General features: G+C 43.4%; 1 protein-coding gene across 2 annotated transcripts in view; it reads left to right on the top strand.

The window, feature by feature from the left end:
- The first annotated feature begins 1,430 nt into the window (after positions 1 to 1,430).
- The window catches only part of NEDD4 (NEDD4 E3 ubiquitin protein ligase), a 124,811-nt gene continuing 103,108 nt past the window's right edge, over positions 1,431 to 23,133 (top strand). The window contains exons 1-2 of one of the 2 annotated variants that reach the window (XM_075531839.1): positions 1,431 to 1,579; positions 21,063 to 21,136. In XM_075531839.1, the coding sequence (XP_075387954.1) occupies positions 1,535 to 1,579; positions 21,063 to 21,136 (119 nt within the window). In that variant the 5' untranslated portion in view covers positions 1,431 to 1,534. Of the gene's footprint in view, positions 1,580 to 2,952; positions 2,975 to 21,062; positions 21,137 to 23,133 lie in introns of those variants that run through there. The other variant, XM_075531840.1, reaches the window with a different exon arrangement.

Here is a 23,133-nt window from a genome sequence, read left to right as displayed (position 1 = left end):
GTATGCATATATGTAATTAGGGGGAAGTATTATTTGCCAAAGGAGCTCTCGTGGCATAGTAGCTGTGCTTTGAGCTATTGACTACAAAATCAGTAGTTTGAATCCACCAACTGCTCTAAGGCTTTCTAGTCCTGTACAGATCTACAGTCTCAGAAACCCAAAGAGGCAGTTCGGCTTTGTTCTGTAGGGGTGGTATGAGTTGAAACCAACCCAATGGTAGTGGGTTTTGAGTTTTTGACTATTCTCCAAGTAAAGGGATACAATTAATATTTCAGATTGTTTAGTAACCTACTAAAAAGCATCGGTGTGCGAGTTTATAAAACGAATAACTTAATGCTATCATGGATTTTTTACATTGAATTGTCAAACAATTCCCAGACATTTTTGCACATATTGCCAACCTCTTCCCGCCTAATGCATATAGTAGTTTGGATTGTATGTTAATAAAATTCTCATGGACCTGTCGTATGAGTTGAATGGAACCTGCAAACACAACTACAGGGTAACAAAAACGTCCACTGCACACCAAATAGCCTTGTTCCCACATACAAGCATTTAAACCTGTTAGACCGGATTCCTTAAGGAAAATCAAAATTAATTTGATTTTGAGATTTTAGAATTTCGCAACACGTAGGCAACGTGTGGCAGCCTTGGAAAACGGATTATGGATGCTGAGCAACATAATGGGCGCTTGTTATTCTCCCCATTCTCTTTTGGGGGGTGCTATTTGCCGAGGGTCTTCGTGCCATTATAGAACGAAAAAAACCCTCAGGCATAAATACAGACAGGAACGACCACTGCACGCAGAATGTCCTAGTTCAAGCGATCCCTCGCTCCTCTTTGCTACCTCTTGAGAGTGCTCGGGGTCACGGCTTAGCTAAGCCGGTTTAGGGCCAAGTCTGGAGGCTAGACGTTAGTGATGGGCTTCAAAGACGGGCGGGTCATGCGACAGGAAATCGTTTCTAAATCGGCCCGGGGTTTACAAATCACCAGGAGAGGATTTCGGATCCTGAGTCCCAAAGTGATGCGATCCGCCCAGGCGCCTCCGTCTGCTGGCCCGCTCCCGGGCTGGGCTGCGTCGGGCAGCCTTTGCAGACAAGAAGGCGCTCTCATGCGGAAAGTGTGATGAAGCCCGGGCTCTTTCGCTTCGGGACCACGGCACTCGCGTTCCCAGGCATCCAGTCGGGGGTCCTGGGCACGGCCTCGGAGAGACTTGTTGCTGGGGCACACGGCGGCCCCGCGCGGCTTTTCCCGGCCTGCTCCGCGCCGTGCCCCGCGGCCGCCAGCTGCCCGGGTCCGGCCGGGGAGCCACCAGCCTCCGGGCGCGGCGCGCACACGAGGGCGCGCGCCCGCGCGCCGTTCCCGCCGCACGTCCCCGGGTGGGCGCGCGCGCGCGCCGGGAGGCGCTGCGGCCGCTGGGGGCGTGCCGCCTCCTCCGCCTCCAGCTCCTCCCGCCTCCTCCCCGCTGCTCCACTCTTCCGAGCCGAGCCCTGGGCTGGGGAGCGCGCGGCCGGCCTGCGGGGACGCTTCGGACATGGCCACGGGCGCGGTGGAGGTGTTCGGGCTGCTGGAGGACGAGGTGCGGGGCTCGCGGGGCTGCAGGGCGGGCTTCCGACCGTGCGGCCCGTCGGCTGGACCGGGGAGGGGGGCAGGGGGAGCGGCCCGGCCGGGTCGGCTGTCAGCCCACCCTCCCTGTGCGCGCGGGCTCGCGGGGCGCCGCGGGGGCTCGGAGGGTGGCGGGTGAGGGGGGGCGCGCGACTTGCTCTAGGAAGTCCACGTTTCCTAAGCCCGCCAGACGACTCCCCACCCTCCTGCTCCCGGGGGCCGCCGCCTTCCCGGCGTGTTCCCTTCAGGAAGTGCGGCGGGGGCCTAGGCAGTTGCGGAAGGTGTGCGCGCGGGGGGCGGGGGGGACCCTCGTCACCCGCCGCCCCCCCTCCCCCCGCCAAGGGTGTGTGAGATCGGGGCGGGCGGGGGCTCCGGGGGCCGTACGCCGAGCAGACCCCGGGGACACATTCTCCAGATCGTAGCATCCCAGATGTGCATTAGCCCCGCGGACTTGGATAGGCTCCGACCGGGAAACGGATTGCCGTTAACTTTTCCTTCTTTTCCATCTGAAATCCTCCCAACGGCCCACCGAGGCCAGGGTGGGGAGAGCATGCAGCTCTTGCTTCGCACGTTTAGCTGACTGCAAGTGTCAGGGCGAGACGTTCGTTCTGGGCTTCACCTGTCTGCGCTGATATGAAATGCAAAGCCAAAAATAAACCGCAAAAAGTATGCTTTGAAGGACTTCCCACACGCGCTCGTTCTGAAAAGTAAAATAAATGATGGGGTCTGAAGCAGGCAAAGCTGTCTCCTCGCAGCACAGGGATTTAGCTAGCGATGCTTCACGGCGATTAAAAAGGTCGTTGAAAGAACTGTTCCTTTTTACAAGAGACGTGGGTCCTCAGCCATTGCCTCCACAAGGAGAATGTGTGAAAGTCAAAATGCTACACAGTCTAACAGCGAACAGTGAAGATGGGATTTTTTAAATATAACTTGTGTTCTTGACTAAGCTAGCCCGTACTCTTTTATTAAAAAGCAGCCTTGGTGGCATCGTGGTTACCCGCTGGGCTGCTAACCGCAAGCAGTTCTTAAGCACCAGCCTCCGTGGGGGGGGAGGGAAAGGGGGTTTTCTACCCCCATAAAGAGTGACAGTCTCCCAAACCCACAGGGCACTTCTGTTACAGGGTCGCTATGGGTTGGCATCGACTCGATGGCAGTGACTTGTTTTTAATACTCAAGATGCGACTCATTTAACTGTAAAGCCAACAGCACAGTTTAAATGTATAACTTAGGTAGCTTCTGATAAGAAGCCCAGGAACCACTTGCTGGCCAATGTCCGGAGTTGGAACACCTCAGAAGGATGTGGTACTCGGCTTCCTTTACCGCCGTGGAAACATTGTGGGGCATTTCTTCTGCGTTCTAGTCTGTGTTTGTGAGTGGAAGCCGATGGGTTTGGTTTCTGTCTTTCGTTTCTAATACTAACTTGATGTCTTTTATTTTTCCCTGGGGAGTTCTTTGTTTATAAACAGCGGGCAGGTTATGTCAGGGTATTTTGAGACTGTTTATGTGATGTGATTAGAATTTCATTTCTTTGTGAAGGCTGCCAGAGAGAAGCTGAGCGGTGATGGAAACATTGTTGCAGCTTCTGGTGATTCCCCCCCCACCCCAAACAATAGTCAAGATGTGTTGAAGACAGCTCCCTAGCTGATGTCCCCATCATTATCCTATAGAAGACTTTAGGGGAAAATACTGGAGCCTTGCACCTCTGGTGTTTCTCTTCGTATTAATGTCTGAGCTCCCAGCTTGTTACAGGAGGTGCGGGCTGCAGATCACCCTGAGCTGGCCTCCCACCCAGTGTGCTGGCTTTGGACTTTGTTTTCTGACAAGGGTTGTTTCTGAGAGCCAGGCTCTGCTGTTCCAGATTTCTCATCTGAACCCTTTTCATCAGAGCCCGTCTTCTTCCTCTTGGTTCAGGGCCTGTGCTTTCCATTAGCCCCTTTCTCACCTCACTCTTCTGCCCAGCTGAAACACAACTAATTTTGACAGTTAACGGGTGATCAGTCGTCACCTTGGACGAAAGGCCAGAGACTCCACTCTTTTGCAGTGAGTATTTCCCAAACTTGTTGAAGGATTTGCACATCTGGGAAGACTCCTTTCAGTGTTCTGCCTGCCCTGTTTGCTTGGTGCAGGGCTGGCCGTCAGTCCCGTGACTGCAATTTCCTCCCATTTTCCTCTATCCTCTTCAAGCATTGAGGACAGGAGTGAGACATGCTGATGAACTGCCTTCCCCTGATGCTATTGTAAATTGGGTTGTACATTAAATCAGAGCTATTAGCTTTCTGCTCGGTATCATGCACTAGGCACTGAGAGTAGACAGAGGGGGGAAAAAAGCCAGCCTCCCACTTTAAGGAGTTCACAATCTAGTGGGAAAGATGAAACTCACTTGTGACTGGAAGAGGTTGCCATCTCATGGCGGTCAGATCACTTGCCATTTATTTTCCAATCCATCACAAAAGCAGGAGAGGGCTGAGAAAAGCACACCCTCCTTAGATGAAAAACATTGCAGCAGCTCTGTCGTTTCTATGAACTAGTTTCCCAGATTAGTCTGGGAATAGGCGGCCCTCTACTGTTGATTAAAAGTAAGGTAGTTTTTCTTCTGCAGGGAAAGGAGAAGATTCTCATTTTAGCTTTGAAACTGAAGCGAGGCGAGAAATGCATAGAAATAGAATAGAAAATAAGGAGAATTGTAATTTATTTAATCAAGTTATATTGAATAGCCACCAAGTCACTCTGAACGCAGTCGTGTTGAAGTATTCTAATATTTAGATTGCGATATTTCTCTCTCTCCGTCTTCCCAGTTAGTTTTAGCTCATCGTCCACATAAAAGTACCTTCTAGTGAGAAACGGCCGCGGTTTCATGTGCGGAATTTGGCACTGGCATTAAAGCATTAAGGGAAGAAGGAAGAAAGTTAATACAACATACCAGATTTTCTCTGAGGTCTCTTGGGATGAAGAGGAGAGCATTAATGCCCCACCATCTCTGGTGGGGAGGGGCGTGGAATTCAGCATCCCTTCCAACTTCCTTCTAGTGATCTTCCCTGCCATTATTTCCCTGCCCCCGCTGGCTCATTCTGTTTTGGATATGAAATCAGTTCCCTCAATTAGGTGCACTCACTTGAGGGTTGGGAGGTGCCAGCGAGGAGGAGCTTATCTCCTTGTGTCTTTGGCTCTCTCTGCCACCCACAGAGTTATGGAGAGGTGGAGTTTTTCTGCAGAAGGGTTCCAGCCTGGCCACAGTTTTGTGGGTACTGACAGGAAGTTGCCGAAGTAGTAGGCATTACCTAGATTGAAGCTAGAAGATAAGTCCTTTCTCAAAGTCAGCGGTTCTGTTGGTGGCTCCTGATTCGCTCCCTTCACGGGAGCAGCTTCCTGGGTGGGCCAGTTTTGTCATGTTGTTCCTGGCCTGTGAAGGCCCAGCCTGAACCTCATTCCCTGTATTGACGTCTTTCTGCTTGAAATGGCTACAGTTTCTAGTGGAATGACAAATATTTCGATTTCCTAAAGCTAAACTCTGACTGAAGCAAGGGTAAGGGTAAGAAAGGAATGAGAGGGAAAGGGAAGAGTGGAGTCTCCACTGGCAGTTTGGAAGTACAGTTGGCACATGCGTATTATTGAATGCTTTTTAGTGGTGTCAACTACTGCATTGCGCAAACAGTAAGGGATCTAAGAAATGCATATTCTGGTGTTTTGGACCCACAAAAGCTGGGTAGAAGCAGACTCTGTCTGCCCAGGCCTCATACAGTCTTAGTGCAACTCTTTCACTGCATACACCCTCCAAGTAGTTTCTATGTGTCCACGTGGGACAGAAGAGGGGAAGTCACATAGTTAATTTTTTAGTAATTTAAAAATTTGTTTGGAATTGTTTTATAAGTTTGAAGTGCATTATGAAGAATTCCCATATCCAGGTCCTGATAAAGGCATGTGAGGGCCCTACACACTAAAAGTCTGTGGTGTCTCCCTCCTCGGCGTACTCCCCCATTTGCATGGGATGTGTGAGTTATATGTCTCCACATGTGTGTGCATATATATATATGTATGCTCGTCGTTAAGTGCCGTGAGTCGGACCAACTCCTAGTGGCCCTGTGTACAACAGCACACAGCACCGCCCAGCCGCACCCACATGGTGCTCTGTAGGCCCCACTGTTGCAACTACGGTGTCAGCCCATCATCCCTATAAGCCTTAGCTGTCAGGAGATCACTTCTTGTCAAATGCAATGATAATATCAACAATTCAGTGCAAAGGTGTCATATGCCGTGTTAGGAGGCCAAGACGATCTAGATGATAAAATTCTTAAGGGATAGGGGTACCAAATTTTTTATCATGCCACATTTTTTAATAAAGCGAATATTCCACACATGCCATAGCAAGGAAATGAGTCAGTGGACTTGTTGTTTCCACAATCCATGTAAAATTCTGTTGACTTTCCAACAATGAAGAACCAACTTTCACCAATTTTGCTTTAACCAGCTCATACTTCAAATTGATGTTTTTTTTCATAAAAATGCTATGATTATAGATGAACCAATGAAAATATAGCATAAAAGAAAATGTAATAATCAGAAAACAAACATTATCACTAATTGCAATATTTTAGTTTGTTTATTTTTAAAAATAATTTTATTAGGGGCTCATACAACTCTTCTCACAATCGATACATACATTAATTGCGTAAAGCACACTGGTACATTCATTGCCCTCATCATTCTCAAAACATTTGCTCTCCACTTAAGCCCCTGGCATCAGCACCTCATTTTTCCCCTCCCTCCCTGCCCTCCCTCATGAACCCTAGATAATTTATAAATTATTATTTTGTCATATCTTGCACTGTCCAACGTCTCCCTTCACCCACTTTTCTGTTGTCCATCCCCCAGGGAGGGCAATATTTTAGTTTTGATAACTCAGCTCTAACATATTAAAATTAAAATACTTATTTCTGTTCTTTGCTCTTACATATTTTCAGCGATTTCTCCACAATTAGCCTTCCGAACAATATCCACCACCACAAAACTAAGGGTAGTGAATCCACTCTTTCTTGAATTGTTGTGCGCTGAGGGTGTTGCCTCTCTTTAAGGACAAAAATCAGCAATTCTGTTGTGCAGTTTGCAATCATTAATGTTAGGAATTTGTGTAAAACAATTTCAACATCGGGAAATGTGCATTGTAATTTATTTTCTATTACGGAATCACGCATACCTACATGGGTAAAAGTTGGCTTTCCTGAACTTAGTTCTCAAGTAAGACTTGATTCTGTGTACTTCTCTATAAAGGTTTGTGTTTAAGTCATTGGGATGAGCCTGTACTAGTTTCTTGGATGCCTTTATGCATTCTTCATCAGGTATATCCACGTTGTTTAAGAAGGGAAGTCTATTTGGAAGAACTTCATACTTTCCTGTCTTTCTTTTTGTGCAAGATTCACGTGTCCATGAGGATGCAGCTTGTGGTGACGTGACATTGGTTTCTGGCATTCAATACTTATGGCGCCTTTCTGTCATTTCCTTGTTTCTTCCCAATGCTTCTGAGATCATTCACTAGTTGATAATCAGGTACTATTGTGCTTCAAGCCTTTCAGAGTCTTCTCTTAAATTTTGTAAATAATGGCTGACAGAGATCTGTGCTTGTCTTTAAGTGAATCTTCTGGAGACGTTGACTTGTCCAGTGAAAGTACTGCGCTATGCTATTCCAGAGGAAGCACATCAGTAGATACTTTAATGTTGGCATTTTGTTGGTGATGTTTTCAGCTTTCTGTTGGCATTTTCCTTTTTTGTGTCTGATATTTAGTGATATTTTCTAAGGCATCTGGAACCTAAGTTATTGATTCCACGATCGCACTCTTTGCTACATTGCTACAACATGTGTTAGAAAGACATTGTAATACGTGAGCCTTGCCTTATATGTTACAAGAATTGCCCATCGATGAGCAGAGGCAGCAAAAACTATGTAGAATAGCTGATGAGTGGGGAGGGGCGTGTCTCCTGGACAACAATGTCTTATAATATTAAAGAATGCGGAACACATGCTATGAAAGAGATATATGCATTGTATTCCAAAGTTTTCTATTACATGACTTTATAATGCCCTAACATATTGGCGGCATTGTTACAGGACTGGCTTCTGCACTTACGCCACTAAATCTCAAAAGCTGCACATAAATAGTAAAGTGTTTGCTTCGCAGTTTCCTGCTAGTAAAGCTTTTAAGCTAGTCAATGTGATCAATTGTGCAACCGTGTTTTCATCAGTTAGGGATGCATACTTGGTTGATCTGTTTGAGAAGGTTCAGGAGTGGAACCTGCAAATCTACAACTAAAATACCGAGCTTTTTTCACTAAAAATTAATCAACTTTCTCACATATTAAGTTCAGTATTTCCTCACAGGTTGTTGTAGACACACCATGGGTTCCTCTTTCTGGTGTTACCATATTTTGAGAGATTGATCTGCTCTAAATATATCAAACTGAGCAATAATGTCAAATAAACTTCTAACACTTCCATTTTGTGGGGATCCAAACATTTAATTTCTTCCTTTAGAAGCCATTCAGTGATTTCTGCAATGACGACAATAACATGTTACAAAGTGGTTTTCCATTACTGATGTTCTGCAGTAATTGGTGTGTCTTGTTTGTGAGTTAAGCCAAAACATTGTCTTTGGTTTAACGATTTGAATTATAAGCCATATTCATGTTTATCACTCATATTTGCGTTGTGCCAGTTGCTAAATCCACTGGTAGCAAATTGAGAATTACATTATTTAGAACTGAATATTGTTCAAACAAAAGAGTATACTGAATCAACTGGGGCAGAATACGGTGGCAATTCCCTCTTATACATTTCCCTGTTAACTCTGCACCCTGGAAATATAGTGTGGCTGCAGAATCTGTTTGTTTGCCATCTAGACAAAGATTTTCAAGTGCTCCTCTAGGATATTGACCATCACTTGGCTCTTAGTTGAGCCAATAATTTATATCACTAGAAGGAAAATTATCCCGTAAATTTGCATCTGTTGTATTTCTGTTATTTATGGGAGCTGGGACCTGCAGATAAGACAATTTTAGTTTCTAAAATAGTTTCACTTTCCACACGATTTTTTTTAAGACAGTAGGTAAAGGGTGCAGAATTGGGGACAAATTTTGTTATACTTGTATTGATACAAGTAATGTCAGTAGTTAGTACTAGCAATCCTTGTACAATGATTTGCACCTGGTAAAATTGTGCATTCAACAGAAGTCTTTTGTGATTTATTATATTATAAAAAAGGAAGTTAGTTTTAGAGTTGTGTTTACAAACTCACAAATTCTATTCTGTTTGTCTTCTGTGAACTTTTGTGTGTGTGTTCCATTTAGTGGCCATTTCATTGTGTTGGATGTGAAACTATGTAACTTTAAAATGTTGTACTGTAGCAAATATATTTGAATAATTGGAAATAAATCAAATCTCTAAAATTAAATTCATATTTTAATTTGAATATTAACCAAAATTTGCATTTGAAAATTCATAAGTTAAAGACATTTATGTGGAGCATTGCCATTTTGTTCCTTGGGCTTGAGATAGACAAAAGAAATAGTACTTATAAGGCAGTTGGAAATCATTTAATTTGCTTGCCCTGTGATGTTTGATGGCAGGCCCCTCCCATTCAGTACTGTATCAAGGCACGTGGTTTTCCTCTTGCTATAATACTTAAAAATTTGCACACTCACTTTCTGCCCTTTGATGGTGCATCTTCCCAGTTCATTGGAACCACCGCTGATAGCCGCTGGGCCACACTATGGGGATATGCCCAATGGGAAGGTGGGATTTGGTTTGTGCAAGACCAGATACATCATGAGACATGTGATTGTCGCACCTCTGCATGTTCTCATGTGATTTATCAGAAAGAACTCACATGTAAGCTGAAGCTAAGGATGAATTGGAGTGAGCCAGGTGAGGAGTGGGGTAAAAGGAGTTCTGAGTTGATGGAACTGCATATGCAGAAGCTGAGATGACAGGTGAGGATGGTGGAGGCAGAAAGGCAGACACATAAAAATTGAAAATGCCAGCAGAAAAGCTGAAACTGGAGGGAGAGCAGAACTTGGTCAGACAGGACCCCTTAGGCCATGTTAGGATTCTGAGTCGGGTCTGAAGTGGAATGGAAATTCATTAAAGACACACACTAATGATTAACATTGGTTATTGTTTTCTAATCGTTAATACTCGTGACTCATATACACATTTCACACTTTATTTGATCTTTTGCCCTTTATTTCTTCTTGCTTATCAGGGTTTCAAACATCTGGGATCACTTTCTTCTGCCTGAAGTCCATCCTTTGACCTTCTTTCAGTGATGGCTTTCTGGTCATAAACTTTCTAAGCTTCTGTGTGAAAGTGTATGTATTGTTCCAAACTCCCCCCCCCCTCCGTTTTTGCAGCAGATTGGCATGGGGAGGAGAGAGTATCATTTATAAACAGTAAAATTGACAGATCTTAAATGTACAGTCTAATGCTTTTCAACAACCTCATTAAGAAGTGAAATGTTTCTGCCGCTTTGGGCCTCCTTCGAGTGCGCATGCCCACGGGCACAGACTCTTCACATGTCCGCCTCGTTCTGCTCGGAGACTTCATAGCAACAGAATATAGTACTAGCACTCAGGAAAGACCAGTTCCTGGAGAAGGATGTCGTGCTCGGGTAAGTGGACGGACAGCGAAGGCCCTCAACAAGATGAACCGACACAGCGGCCGCCACATTGGCTCACACCTGTGGACAGTCGTGAGGATGGTGCAGGATCAGGCAGGGTCCTGCTCTGTCATACGCAGGGTTGCTATGAGTGCGAACCAATTGGATGACAACACCCACAACATCCCCTTTAAAGGTAGCCTTAAGTTGTGCAAGGAGCTGATCTTTCTGAGAAATGACCGTGAACTGATTAAATAAAGTTGTAGTAGTTTAAATGTGCAATGTTCTAATACTTGCATTAAGGACAGCATTCTCCTCCCCTTCTCCACCTCCATACCCTGTACCCGCAGGTCTCAAACCAGAATGTCCATCAGAATCACTCACTCAGGGGGAGTTGTTAAAACACAAACAGCTGTCCCCGCCCCAGAGTCAGCTCCAGTAGCTGTGGCATGGAGCATGATAATGAGCATTTCTACCAAACTCCCGTGGCACTACTGGTTCAGGAATACGCTTTGAGAACCACTGCTCTATCCTAAATCCAAGGATTCCGAATAGTCTCTGCTATGGTGCGTACTGTCAGAAATTCCGGAATCGTTTTGATTCATGCAGAGAAAATACATGCATAGCAATCGTATGTATGCTACATCTATTGTAGGGCTGTCCAGTTTTCAGTTATTTTCTTTTCTCTTATGGTCTCCTAGCATTCATATTTTCATTAAAATGTTTCAAGTAAATTGACATGTCCAGGGTGGGGATGGGGATGGCGGAAAACTGCTGTCAGTCCATAGTTTCAATATTTAGTTTGGGTAATACGGTCACTGAAAGTTAGATGCATTTGTTGCTCAAAAGACTACATATGTATGTGCACACATGTGCAGGGGCTTCAAAAGATTCGTGGAAAAATTCCACAATCTTTTAATTCCATTTTTACAAAAAATTTTGAAGCCTTCTGTGTTAGTCTGGGTACTTTAGAGAAACAAATCCACAGAAACTCATGTATAAGAGAGAGTTTTATATAAAGGTTAAATGTGCACCAAGAAAACATCCCAACCCAGTGCTGCCCAAGCCCATAAGTCCAACATTAACCCATTAACCCATATGGCCAACACCAGTCCACAAAGTCCTCCCCAATCTTACAACAATGATGCCGACTGCAGGAGGAAAGCCGAGTCAGTGAATGTATAAGCATCTCAGCACTGGCAGGGGTCTCCACACGGCTGCTCCAGCACCCAGGGCTGCATCACGGTAGGTCTATGTGGCTTTTCCTTGGGGATGTCTTGCAGGAAGTCAGCCTTGCAAGCTGAAGCAGGGAACTTCTAAGGCAGCTGCACCCTGGTGCGACCATCAGAAAGCAAGAACTCAAAAGGCGAGGCTCACCGAGCCATTTATTTCTTGGCCCTTCAATTAACCCCAGATGTGTTTATCGACCAGGTCGGCACAATAAACTAACTCACTTTCTCACATATACTTCCCACACCCTTAGCAATTTTTGTTAGATGAATATTTAGTATTTACATATTCTGGCGATACATTTAATATTCACATATGAATTATTATACTATATAATTGTATATATATTAGACATCTTTCATCTTGTAGGACAAGGTAGAATTTCCCCTGTGGGTTTCAGAGATGGTAACTCTACAGGAGTAGAAAAGCTCCTCTTTTTCCCATGGAGCTAGTTGGTGGTTTCAAACTGCTGACCCTGGGGTTAGCAGGCCAACAGAACCACTGTACTACCAGGGCCCCTATTGTAAATGTAATTGCTAACTATCTGACACCTTACGAAAGTTACTCGATATAGGTTAAAAAACATACACAGTTTTTCTTTGTCCTTGTTAGAAATGGAATGTATGTACATACACACACATACATTTCTTCTTAGTTGCTGTAGTGTCAGTTCTAACACCAAGATGATTCCGTGTAAAACTCCTTACAGTTTGCAAAGCTGTGACCTTTCATAATCAGATCACCTGATGATTGCCTTCCAAGGCACCCCTGAGTGGCTTTGAACCACCAACCTGCTGGTTAGTAGTCAAATGCTTAATGGTGTTCCATCTGGACTGTTGGCACTCTAGGCCTGCTGTGTAGCCATCATCCTTGGCCTCTTGCCTGCCTCCTTCCCAATTAATTCCCTAATGTATTTTGGTGACATACATGCTCTGTGTGAGTGGGCAGGTAGGGCTGACCAGAGAATCGGACAATAGGGTAATGTGAACTCACCATTTCAGTGTGAGATTCTCACATACCAGTGTTGATGGGTAACATTTTCTTTTTGGACCTCTCAGTTTCTTCAGAGAGTGGTCTTCCAATCTTCAGTTTGGGGAGCCTGGCAGCCAGTATTCTTGGATTGAAGTCAGAGAAAAAGACTGATGTGTGTGTGTGTGTGTATTTGTGCAAACTTTGCTTTTTAAAAGGTGGCTTATCTCTTAAGGCTGTGTTCATTGTTACCAAGTGCAGGACATTTCTGGAGTCAGTTTTCCAGAAGGGAAAACTCTTAGCTTCTACTTGGATGAATACAAATCACACTCACTGGCATCAAAGTCAATGCCGACTCATAGTGACCCTCCTGTTGGTTTCCAACACTGTAACTGTTTATGGGAGTAGAATGCCCAATCTTTTCCTGCGGAGCTGCTAGTAGTTTCAAACTGCCAATGAGGTGGCTTAGAGCCCAGTTCTTAACCACTACACCACCAGGACGCCTCTGCTCTACTTGGATAGAGGAAGAGATCACCTTATGCTAGGTGTTTGGGTAGGGCTCTGGGGTTTGAGCTATTCCTCGTGCAGACCGTAAACCAACCTTGCCCCTCAGTGGGGTTTGCTGGGCTGTGGTCGTCACTTTCTCCCATGGAGTTGGTGGGTGGGTTTGAACCTCCACCATTTCAGTTAGTGGCTGAGTGCTTAGCCGTTGTGCTGCCACACTCTACTTGATCTCCTGAAATGTGTGAGGGAAGGAAAGCCCGGGTTGTGTCCTGTTTGTGATGATAGGAGATTCAGGAGTAGGAAGGAAGTAGTGCAGACAGTTAACTTGCTTCACCACAAATCCAAATGTTGGAGGTTTGAGTCCGCCCAGAGGTACCTCAAAAGAAAGTGCTGGTGACTGCTTCTGAAAGATCAGCTGCTGAACGTCTACGGGACGCAATTCTAACCTGACACACCCAGGATTTCTATGAACCAGAAGCAACTGGATGGGAACTGGCTTAACAGCCCTGGAGAAAATCCCAGTCCTGGAAAAACCAAACTCCTTGCCACTGAGTCGATTCTGACTCATAATGACCCTGCAGGACAGAGCAGAACTGCCCAGTGTGGGTTTCTGAGGCTGTCAGTCCTTGTGGGAACAGAAAGCCTCATCCTTCCCCCTTTGGAGTGGCTGGTGGGTTGGACTTACTGACCTTGCATCACCCCGTAAGCCACCAGGGCACCTTTCAGCCCTGCAAAGCTGCCTTGAACTGCCCCAGCTATGTGCATAGGTAACACATTACCAAGTTGTTGCTCCCAGTCATTGAGAAAAGCCACATCTCTTTGCCTTTGATTTGTGTCTTTGTTACATCACACACACAAAAAAAATATCTGTCACATGTTCTTATGTTGTGGAAGGGGAAGATTCATGCTTTGGTGAAGAGCTCTGGTCTGTTGGAGAATAGCCTCTCCACTCTTGATTGCTTATGGAAAATTTGATTTTTGATTCTGCTTCCTCTCTTTTGAGCACTACCCAGATGCTAACCCCACTCTTAGCATTGTGGTTCTAAAAGTGTGGAAGAGTCGGTGGCTGCATTGATACTGCTGTCTATATTGTCAAAGAACATGTGAGAGGTTATGGTAGCTGCTGATGGATAAGATTGAAAAGACTCATGTGGACAAGTTTCTACCAGAAAATTTCAAGGAAAATGAAGTTAAAATGAATGATAATATATGGCATTCATTCTTTAATTTTAAAACGGGATCTTCACATCAACTAGCCAGAGCATTTAAAATAGCTTAAGTTCTGACTCTAGTGATGGGAAATTCAAGAGAAAGTTTAAAAGTTAAACATACCTGTGGATGATTTAGAATCTTTGCAATTGTTTTTAATTAATGCATGTTACATTTCTGAGGTAGTTTCAGTAAAAGTTAACATGACATAAGTGGTCTTTAAAATTAGGAGCACCCACATTTCTGACACCATCAGTGAAGACAAAAGGGTGCATAAAATAATGTGGTGAAGAAAGCTGATGGTGCCTGGCTATTAAAAGATATAGCGTCTGGAGTCTTAAAGGCTTGAAGATGAACAAGTGGCCATCTTGCTGGGAAGCAACAAAGCCCACATGGAAGAAGCACACCTGCCTGTGTGATCGCGAGGTGTTGACAGGATCAAGTATCAGACATCAGAAGACCCAATGCAAACAATCATATAGATGCAAACGAGGGGAATCAGAGTGGAGACCCAAAGCCCACCTGGACATCCCCTCACAGAAGGGTCACAAGGAAGGGACAAGTCAGCTAGGGTACTAGCACTGATGAAACATACAACATTCCTCTAGTTCTTTAATAACCCCCCTCCCTTCATCATGACCCCAGTTCTCCCTTACAAATCCAGCCTGACCGGCACACAAAATCCAGGACAGATAAAGCCTCCAGGAAAAGTAATGGAGTATTGATACCATGAGGGTAGTGGGGAAGGTCAGGGGAGAAAGGGGGAACTGATTGCAATGATTGACAGATGTATTAACCCCCCTTCTCCCCGCACCCCACCAGGGTGATGAACAACAGAAACATGGTTGAAGGGAGACAGTGACAGTGTAAGTTATGAAAATAATAATAATTGATTATCAAGGGTTCATGAGGGTGGTAGGGTGGGGGAGGGAGGGGGGAAAAAGAGCTGATACCAAGGACTCAAGTAGAAAGAAGATGCTTTAGTGTTCTTTGAAAAGGGTGATGGCAACATATGTACAAATGTACCTAATACAATGGATGTATGGATTGTTTTAAGAGCTGTAAGAGTCCCCAATAAAATTATTTATTTTTTAAAAATTAGAGCTCCACAAACATGGATCAACTTTTTTAGAGGAGTTTAATCATTTATTTCCTCAACTAATATGCAAGCTATGGGAACTTATTTGTGTTTTTATTAATAAGATTATCACATAACACTATTTGCTGGAGGCACTTCTGATTATACTTTATCACTTGAGAAACTTTAGATTTATTAAAGTCATTACTGAAAGGATTTTAATTTTCAGAATCCAGACTTGTAGCTCAGTACCTGTGTAATGCAGTATAGTCCCTACTCTATCGATTGGCAGACTAGGGATTTGTCTATTAAGACCAATGGAATAATCGAGTTGGAACTGCCAGGAAAAAAAAGGATAGTCTGTAAGGAGCCCGCATGGTGTAGTGAGTTACACGTTGAACTGCTGACTGAAAGGCCAAACCTACCAGTTGCTTGGCGAGCGAATGAATGACAAGGCGTTCTGCTCCCATAGAGATTTACAGCCTGAGAAACCCAAAGTCCTACAAGGCCACTGTGAGTGAGCTTGGTTTGGTAAGTCTTTGAAACTTTGGGGTAATCGTAGCCCAATCCAAAGAACTGGAATTTCAATTTGCATGTTTTTCTTTCTAATCCTCTTTATATCTGATTCTTGAGAATACCCCTTCATTCTTGTAAGACTAGCTCTATTCATTTGACTTGGTGATGGAGAGAAGTTATGTTGTATCTGTCATCTCTATGAAGAGTTTTTCTGTTATCTTAATCTGCTGTCTGGCTTTTGAGCCTAATAGATGATTTATTTACCATTATCTATTCAGGGAAGCCAACAAGAACAAAGGTGATTGTAATTTAGAAATGGGAATCATTGAAATAAATTCTATGAAATGTACAATGGGACTTCAAGAAGTTCGTGAATGAGCTTCATTATCTTTTTTTTTAATCGGGGCTCATACAACTCTTCTCACAATCCATACATACATCAATTGTGTAAAGCACATCTGTACATTCATTGCCCTCATCATTCTCAAAACATTTGCTCTCCACTTAAGCCCCTGGTATCAGTGCCTCATTTTTCCACTTCCTCCCTGCTCCCCATTACCTCATGAACCCTTGATAATTTATAAATTATTATTTTGTCATATTTTGCACTGTCTGACGTCTCCCTTCACCCCCTTTTCTGTTGTCTCTCCCCCAGGGAGGAGGTCACATGTAGATCCTTGTAATCAGTTCCCTCTTTCCAACCCACTCTCCCTCTACCCTCCCGGTATCACCGCTTAGACCACTGGTCCTGAAGGGATCATCCGCCCTGGATTCCCTATGTTTCTGGTTCCTATCTGTACCAGTGTACATCCTCTGGTCTAACCAGACTTGCAAGGTAGAATTCAGATCATGATAGTGGCGGGGGGGAGCAGGGGGAAGGAAGCATTTAGGAACTAGAGGAAAGTTGTATTATTCATCATTGCTACATCACACCTTGACTGGCTCGTCTCCTCCCCTAGACCCCTCTGCAAGGGGATCTCCAGTGGCCGACAAATGGGTCTTGGGTCTCCAGTCTGCACTCCCCCCCTACTCATTCACTATCTTTTTATTTTGAGCTTTCCATGAATTTTTAAAAGTCCCCTCATATACTTAACTTTTTCCAACTCAAGATCTTCTCAGAAGGGCAGATGAACTACTAGTTGCCAGTGACATAATTTTGAAATAGAATTAGTTGGATGTGCTGTAATATTTTAGATTCATTGATTTTTATAAATGCTACTAGATATTGTACTTATGTCTTTGTGGAAATAAAAGTTTTGATTTTTTATTAATAAATTATTTTATTGGGGGCTATTACAGTTCTTGTAACAACACATACATCAATTGTATCAAGCACATTTGTACATAGGCTGCAATCATTGTTTTTAAAACATTTCTTTCTGCTTTAGCTCTTGGTATCAGCTCTTGAAAGAGCTTTCAGGTGACATGCTAAAAGTAGAATCCCTGGGTTATTGATTTAGAACATCTTCAACTTCAGTAGGGACTGTCAGATATTGCTTCAAAGTGATTCATTACTTTGTGATCCTACCAACCCTCTACTGGAGTTCTCTCTGAGCTCTTATAAGATGGAGCTTATTTTCATATTTGTATTGGTAATTCTGTATGGGCTTTTTCCCCCTATGACATTACTCTCCTATTGAGTTCTGAGTTCTTTATATAAGGGTGAGTCAAAAACGATTTCCATAAGATGATAAGAACCCTTGTTACACAAAAATATCAGAAGATGCAGCTCTTGTTTCTCAACATAGCCTCCAGCTAGGTCTATACATTTCCGAAGGTGGGGGGTGGGGGGGTTCCATCTCTCTATCCTTTTCCGAAGATTTCTGCACACTTTCATTTACACTGCAATGTTGACAGTCTAGAGGAGTCAAATGAAGTTTCTTTTCCATATCTTTGGAGTATTTTGAGGTGGGGGAAAGAAGTCTGAAGAGCAGGATCAGGGCTGAAGAGGGTAGGGGTAAAGTTTTCCAGCAAAATTCTCCTAGCATAGCCCTTCAGAATGAGCAGATACATTGTTGTGATGGAAAATAATTCCTTGGTAAAACTTAGCCTGGCTTTTCCTCACCTATGTAGTTTTCAGTTTTATTAAAACTGCTTCCTAAGAAGCCTCAATGATCATCCGATGTCCTTCTAGAAAATCTTGTGAGATTACCATGTTTGAGTTCCTAAAACACTTGCTATACCCTTCTGAGTCAATTTCTCTGCTTTGAATGGAACTGGTTCCACAGATGCCTGTGGAAGCTACTGTTTGGTTGGAGATTTCTCTAGAGGCACCCTAGCAAGACTGAGAAAAGTACGCTCCTGAGAGCGCTTTTCTGCTGCCGCCCACTCTTGGTTTGTTTGGAAAAAACCCATGCACGCATGCATAAACTGGAACCATTTCGCAGTGCTTTTTGACTTAGCCTCAGATATTATGGGTAACTATCATTCGTCAACAGATACATACTCCAGATACCTCCACTTAGTTGGTTTCCTTGTTTTTTGTTTTTCTTTTTTCTCATACAAAGATATTTAATTTTAACATTGTCAAGTTTTAGCCATTTTTCCTTTCAGGATGCGTGCGCGCGCACGTGTGTGTGTTTTAACTTATCTACTACCCCACAGAAATATTCCAAAGCTTAGTAGGAATTTTTTGAAAAGTTTCATTTATACTTTATCTGTATTCCCCCTGTACATAATATAAGATAGCAGGCTAATGTTATTATTTGATTCTTTACTCAATTTTACTATTTTCTATGAATTTTAGACTCTCTTTATTAAAATTCATGAGAAAATTTGAAGTGGGGAAGGTTAGAATTGTACTGAACTTACAGATTACTTTGGAGAAAGTAGACAATGTAATATGAAATCTTCTCATTGACGCACACAGTGCATTGCTTTATTGATTTCTGGTGATATTTTATCACTTATCTATAGATTGGGGACTTTTCAATATTTCTTACTACTTTTATTTCTATGAATCTAATAGCTTCATTTCTTGGTACATTAAAAACATATGGTTTTATGTAATATAGTAAAATATCTTTCTACCCATTTTTGTATTTTGAATAATTTCAAACCTACACAACAGTTTAAGGAGCTACTGCTTATTATATATATATATATACATATATATATACACACATTGCTTTATTATACTTATTAAACACCTATGTGCCATTTGGATCCACAAATTGACCACATTTGTGTGTTTGTTTTATTCCCAACCCCATAGCCACTTCACATTTTAAAAAAAGTTTTACTGGCATATATTTCGCATTGCATCCAATTTAATCATTCAGTCACATTAAGAAGAGTTGAGCAATCCTCACCACCATCCATTTCAAACATTTTCTTCTCGTACTTGTTGCTGGCTCCCCGTGTGCTCCCGGTCCTCTCCTGCCCTCCTCTATCCCGTGACTGTCCGTATGGATCTCCCTGTCCTGGTTTCCATCCACAGGAAATCCTACAAAACACAAGCAGGAAGCAAGCAAACAAACAAACAAACAAAAAAGCCCAACGACAATGACTAAACAAAACAGAAAAACTCTAGTTAAAAAAAGCTGAAAATAATTAAATACGGAAACAACTTAAAAACGGGTCAAAGGGGACATCATTTCAACCTAACTGCATCTGCCATAACTGACTTGACAGTGCTCTTGGTCTGAGAAGGCGATTCATCCCTCAACTCTCAGCTGAGGGCCAACCATCATCTGAGGGATTCCCCAGAGACTTAGTCGCTGTGGGGACCCTGCAATGGAACGTTGGGCTTCCACTGTCAGCCATAACCTTCTGCAAACCAGATGCTCATCCTGTAAGCTCTGAGACTCGTTCTTCACTCAGATTAGGGTATTATTTACAATCCTCCCTCCATGTGGACTTAGTTGATGCCTCACTTTAATGACTGCTTGTTTTAAGTCAGGCCTTTGAGATGCCAGACACTATTCTTTCTGCTAGCTGGGCACCAGATGGTTTCTTCACCACAGCTACATCTTCAGTGATCTCTTCCTGAGGGTTGCCACTTCACATTATTAATTACTGGGCCAGTTGAGAGGAAGTTGCAGACATATAATCTTAAGATATTTCCATTTGTATCTGTCCAGAACATTCTTGTGTAAAATTTTAATACCATTGATACTTATAGGAAATGTAATCGCTTAATAATTGCTACATTACAGCATCAGTACTATCCAACACATGGTTTTGAAAGATTTTTTTAAATGATTGCCTTTTCTAATTAGTTCATATAAATGATTATGAATTTTTGTTTTATTTTATGTCTAGAAACAACTATGGATTCATATTAGTTCTAATTGTAGACTTTCACAGAAGCAATAATAAATTCTTATTAATTGTGATAATTTAACTCTAGTTTGAATCTGACACCAGTTATCTCTTCCATGACAAAACTCTACTTCTCTACTGGGTTTCATAAATGTTGCAGTGGCTACACAAAACTCACAGATAATCCTCTGATTATGGAGTTTATTAAGGAAGTAACAGTTACAATTTAGAATCAGAAACAATTTAGGATACAGTTCTTTGGCCAGAACAGCTTCTCAGTCATGGCATAGATAGATCGGTATCTTTGGCCCTCAGTGTGTTGGCTCCCCAGTCCCTTGGCCTATGCCTTACTCAGACAAGTGTTAGAAAGTTCTTTAGCTCCATCAGTAAGTGCCCAAGGGTTCCCCCTTCTTCTAGTAACCTGTGACCAAAAGGTGCTCCGCCCTTTAGCCCTGTGGGTTGGGACACTCTAGCAGTTGCCTTGCTGGTAGCATGGAAACTTTTCACACTGTCTCACACTGATCTCCTGGTAGTGTGATCACTTGCAGACACAATCTTTCTGCTGCTGCTTCTCACACGTTTGCATGATCAGCGCACTCTCCTCTCTCTCTGTCTAGCATGTTATGACATAGGGACCATGGGTCCAAAGGACGTGATCTACTCCATTCCCATCTCTTCTTGGTAGTACTGAAGTTCCTCTATTTTCGCCTTTGAGCTGGCTCATTTTAAGCCTAGTGGGATGGCCAAACTGACCGGTCCTTTTGTCAGGACTTCATACGCCTCATTTGCATTGTCCGAACAGCACAAGGGTGCCATGCACCTTATTTACATTATTGGCAAAGTAGCTTGGTGGGTCAAAAGAACATTATTTGCATAGTCTCACCAAACTTTTGGTGGGAGTTACAAGACCCTGACTAGAAAAGCTAGATAAAAGTGCTCTGTCACGCTGCACTTTGTAATTATCTCATTTGAATATATGTCTAAAGGCATGTGTCTTAGCCAAGTTGCAAAGTACTTGAGAATAAATGTACATTTTTATCTTTTAGGAAAACTCACGAATCGTGAGGGTTAAAGTTATAGCTGGAATTGGCCTTGCCAAGAAGGATATCTTGGGAGCTAGGTAAGTACATGTCACTTGGGAGGGTAATTTTTAAAAGCTGTTACTTAATTTTCTTTTGATTAAATGAAAAATCTAATTATATTATTAATGAAGTATTTTACTCGGTGGAATTTCCAAGATGGTAGTGTACTCAATTTCTTGATATCTGAGTTACTGAATTTGTGAAATTAGGCAAGGGCCACAAATCAGGGTTGTGTTAGCAGGGTTCTCTGGAAACAAAACCAGGAGAGAGAGCGATAAAGAGCTAGAGATAAAGTTTATACAGCGAGAAGGAATGTAACAGCTGACTAATCCACACAGCAGCACAGAGGGCTCAGTTCAACTCACTTCTTGCAACAGTTAATATACTGGAAGCCCTTCAACTCTCTTGGGCTGCCAAGGTCAAGGAAGCAGACATTGGAGTCCTCCATCAGGCAAGGCAGGCAGAGTCTGCCCACAGGCAGCAAACAGCAGGGTGAGGTCACCAACAGTCAATAGCTCTGGAGCTTAGCAAAGCAGGCCCAGATGGGATATCGAAAGCAAGCAATGCAAGGTGACAGGATCCACCAGCCTCAAGCTTGAAAGCATGGCGAAGCAGATCTCAAAGGTGCCTCAAGCTCTACCAACAGGATCCACAGGTTGGCTGGGCCCAGAGGTAGTGTAGCTCACAGATTGAGGCAGAGAAATAGCTAAAGCAGCAGCACACTCCAGAACACTCTGATCACCAGAGAGCAAGGGAGTGGGACGTGGGCCTGGCAGAGCCATTTATCTCTTTGCCCTCCAATCAAACTGCGATCTGATTAATCCCACATGAGCCTATTGGCCAGGTTGGCACAATAAACCTAACTTTTAGAAAATCCATCATTGAGTTTCATTTCAGAAGTGGGAAACTTCTAACAGCTCATAACAACTTTAAACTCTACATGATTCAAAGAGCAGCAACTTGTAGGTTGTGGACAGGGAACAGAAGTCAACAGATTCTAGTTGGAGTTCACACTTGGAGGGAGAAAGTTGTATTGAATGAGTTCCTGAGGCGAGATAGAGTCAGATGTAGAAAAATTGTAGTACTTCTGGCCTGGGAAACAAGGCAGAATCTGAGGAAAACTTGGCATTGAGTGAGAATGGAAACTGGAAAGAAAAGAGATCCCCAAGTCTGTCTACTGATCCCGCTTGCTTATTTGGAACCACATGTATGCATCAGAGTTTCAAAGCAGCTCAGCTAAAAACAAAAGGTATGAACAGAGATCAGAGTTGCAGCCCAAGAAACAGGGTTGTAGTTTTGTGCACACAAGATAATTGATTACGCGTTAAAACAAAAAGCAGCAAAATTAGAATATAATAAGTCAGGCACTAAAGGACAAATATTACATGTTCCCATTTATCTGAAATCTCAAAAACTCACGGCCATAGGACCCTCTGGGGTCGCCATGAGTTAGAATCGGGTCCGTGGCAGTGCATTTGGAGGAGCAGAGATGAGGGATGAAGGGGTACCATGAGTCTGTCTGAAGGGATGGAGAACTTTTGGAAATGGGGTGTCATGATGCTAGAATACAGCATTATGAGTGTGGTAGTCACCTAATCTCATGTCAATTTAAGGATTAAGAGTGTAGGGGTGGAGTCTAGCCTATCAATCTAGTGATAGCCAATGAGACTTCTGTGTGGACATGGCCTTCTCCTGAGAATTCTGGGAAATCTGGGAATTCCTTCTTGGAGGCAGGAGACACTAGTTCTCTAGGTTCATTCCCTTGGAGACTCCCTACTGACAAGGCTGACTTCCTGCGAGGCATCCCTGAGGAGATGCCACATGGACCTACCCTGATGCAGCCCTGGGTGCTGGAATGGCCATGTGGAAACCCCTGCCAGCGCTGAGATGCTTCTACCACCACTGACTTTGCAGCCCCTGGCCTGTGATCGTTCTGCATTTGGCATCATTGCATGTGTTTCGTGAGTCTGAAGAGGACTTTATGGATTGGTGTCGGTCATATGGGCTAATATCAGACTATGACTTTGGACTGTAC

Source organism: Tenrec ecaudatus, chromosome 14 (genome assembly GCF_050624435.1).
Source record: "Tenrec ecaudatus isolate mTenEca1 chromosome 14, mTenEca1.hap1, whole genome shotgun sequence".
In the NCBI taxonomy this organism is placed as follows: domain Eukaryota; kingdom Metazoa; phylum Chordata; class Mammalia; order Afrosoricida; family Tenrecidae; genus Tenrec; species Tenrec ecaudatus.
Note: the sequence above shows the minus strand (reverse complement) of the source record. Positions and strands in the feature narration are given on the sequence as shown.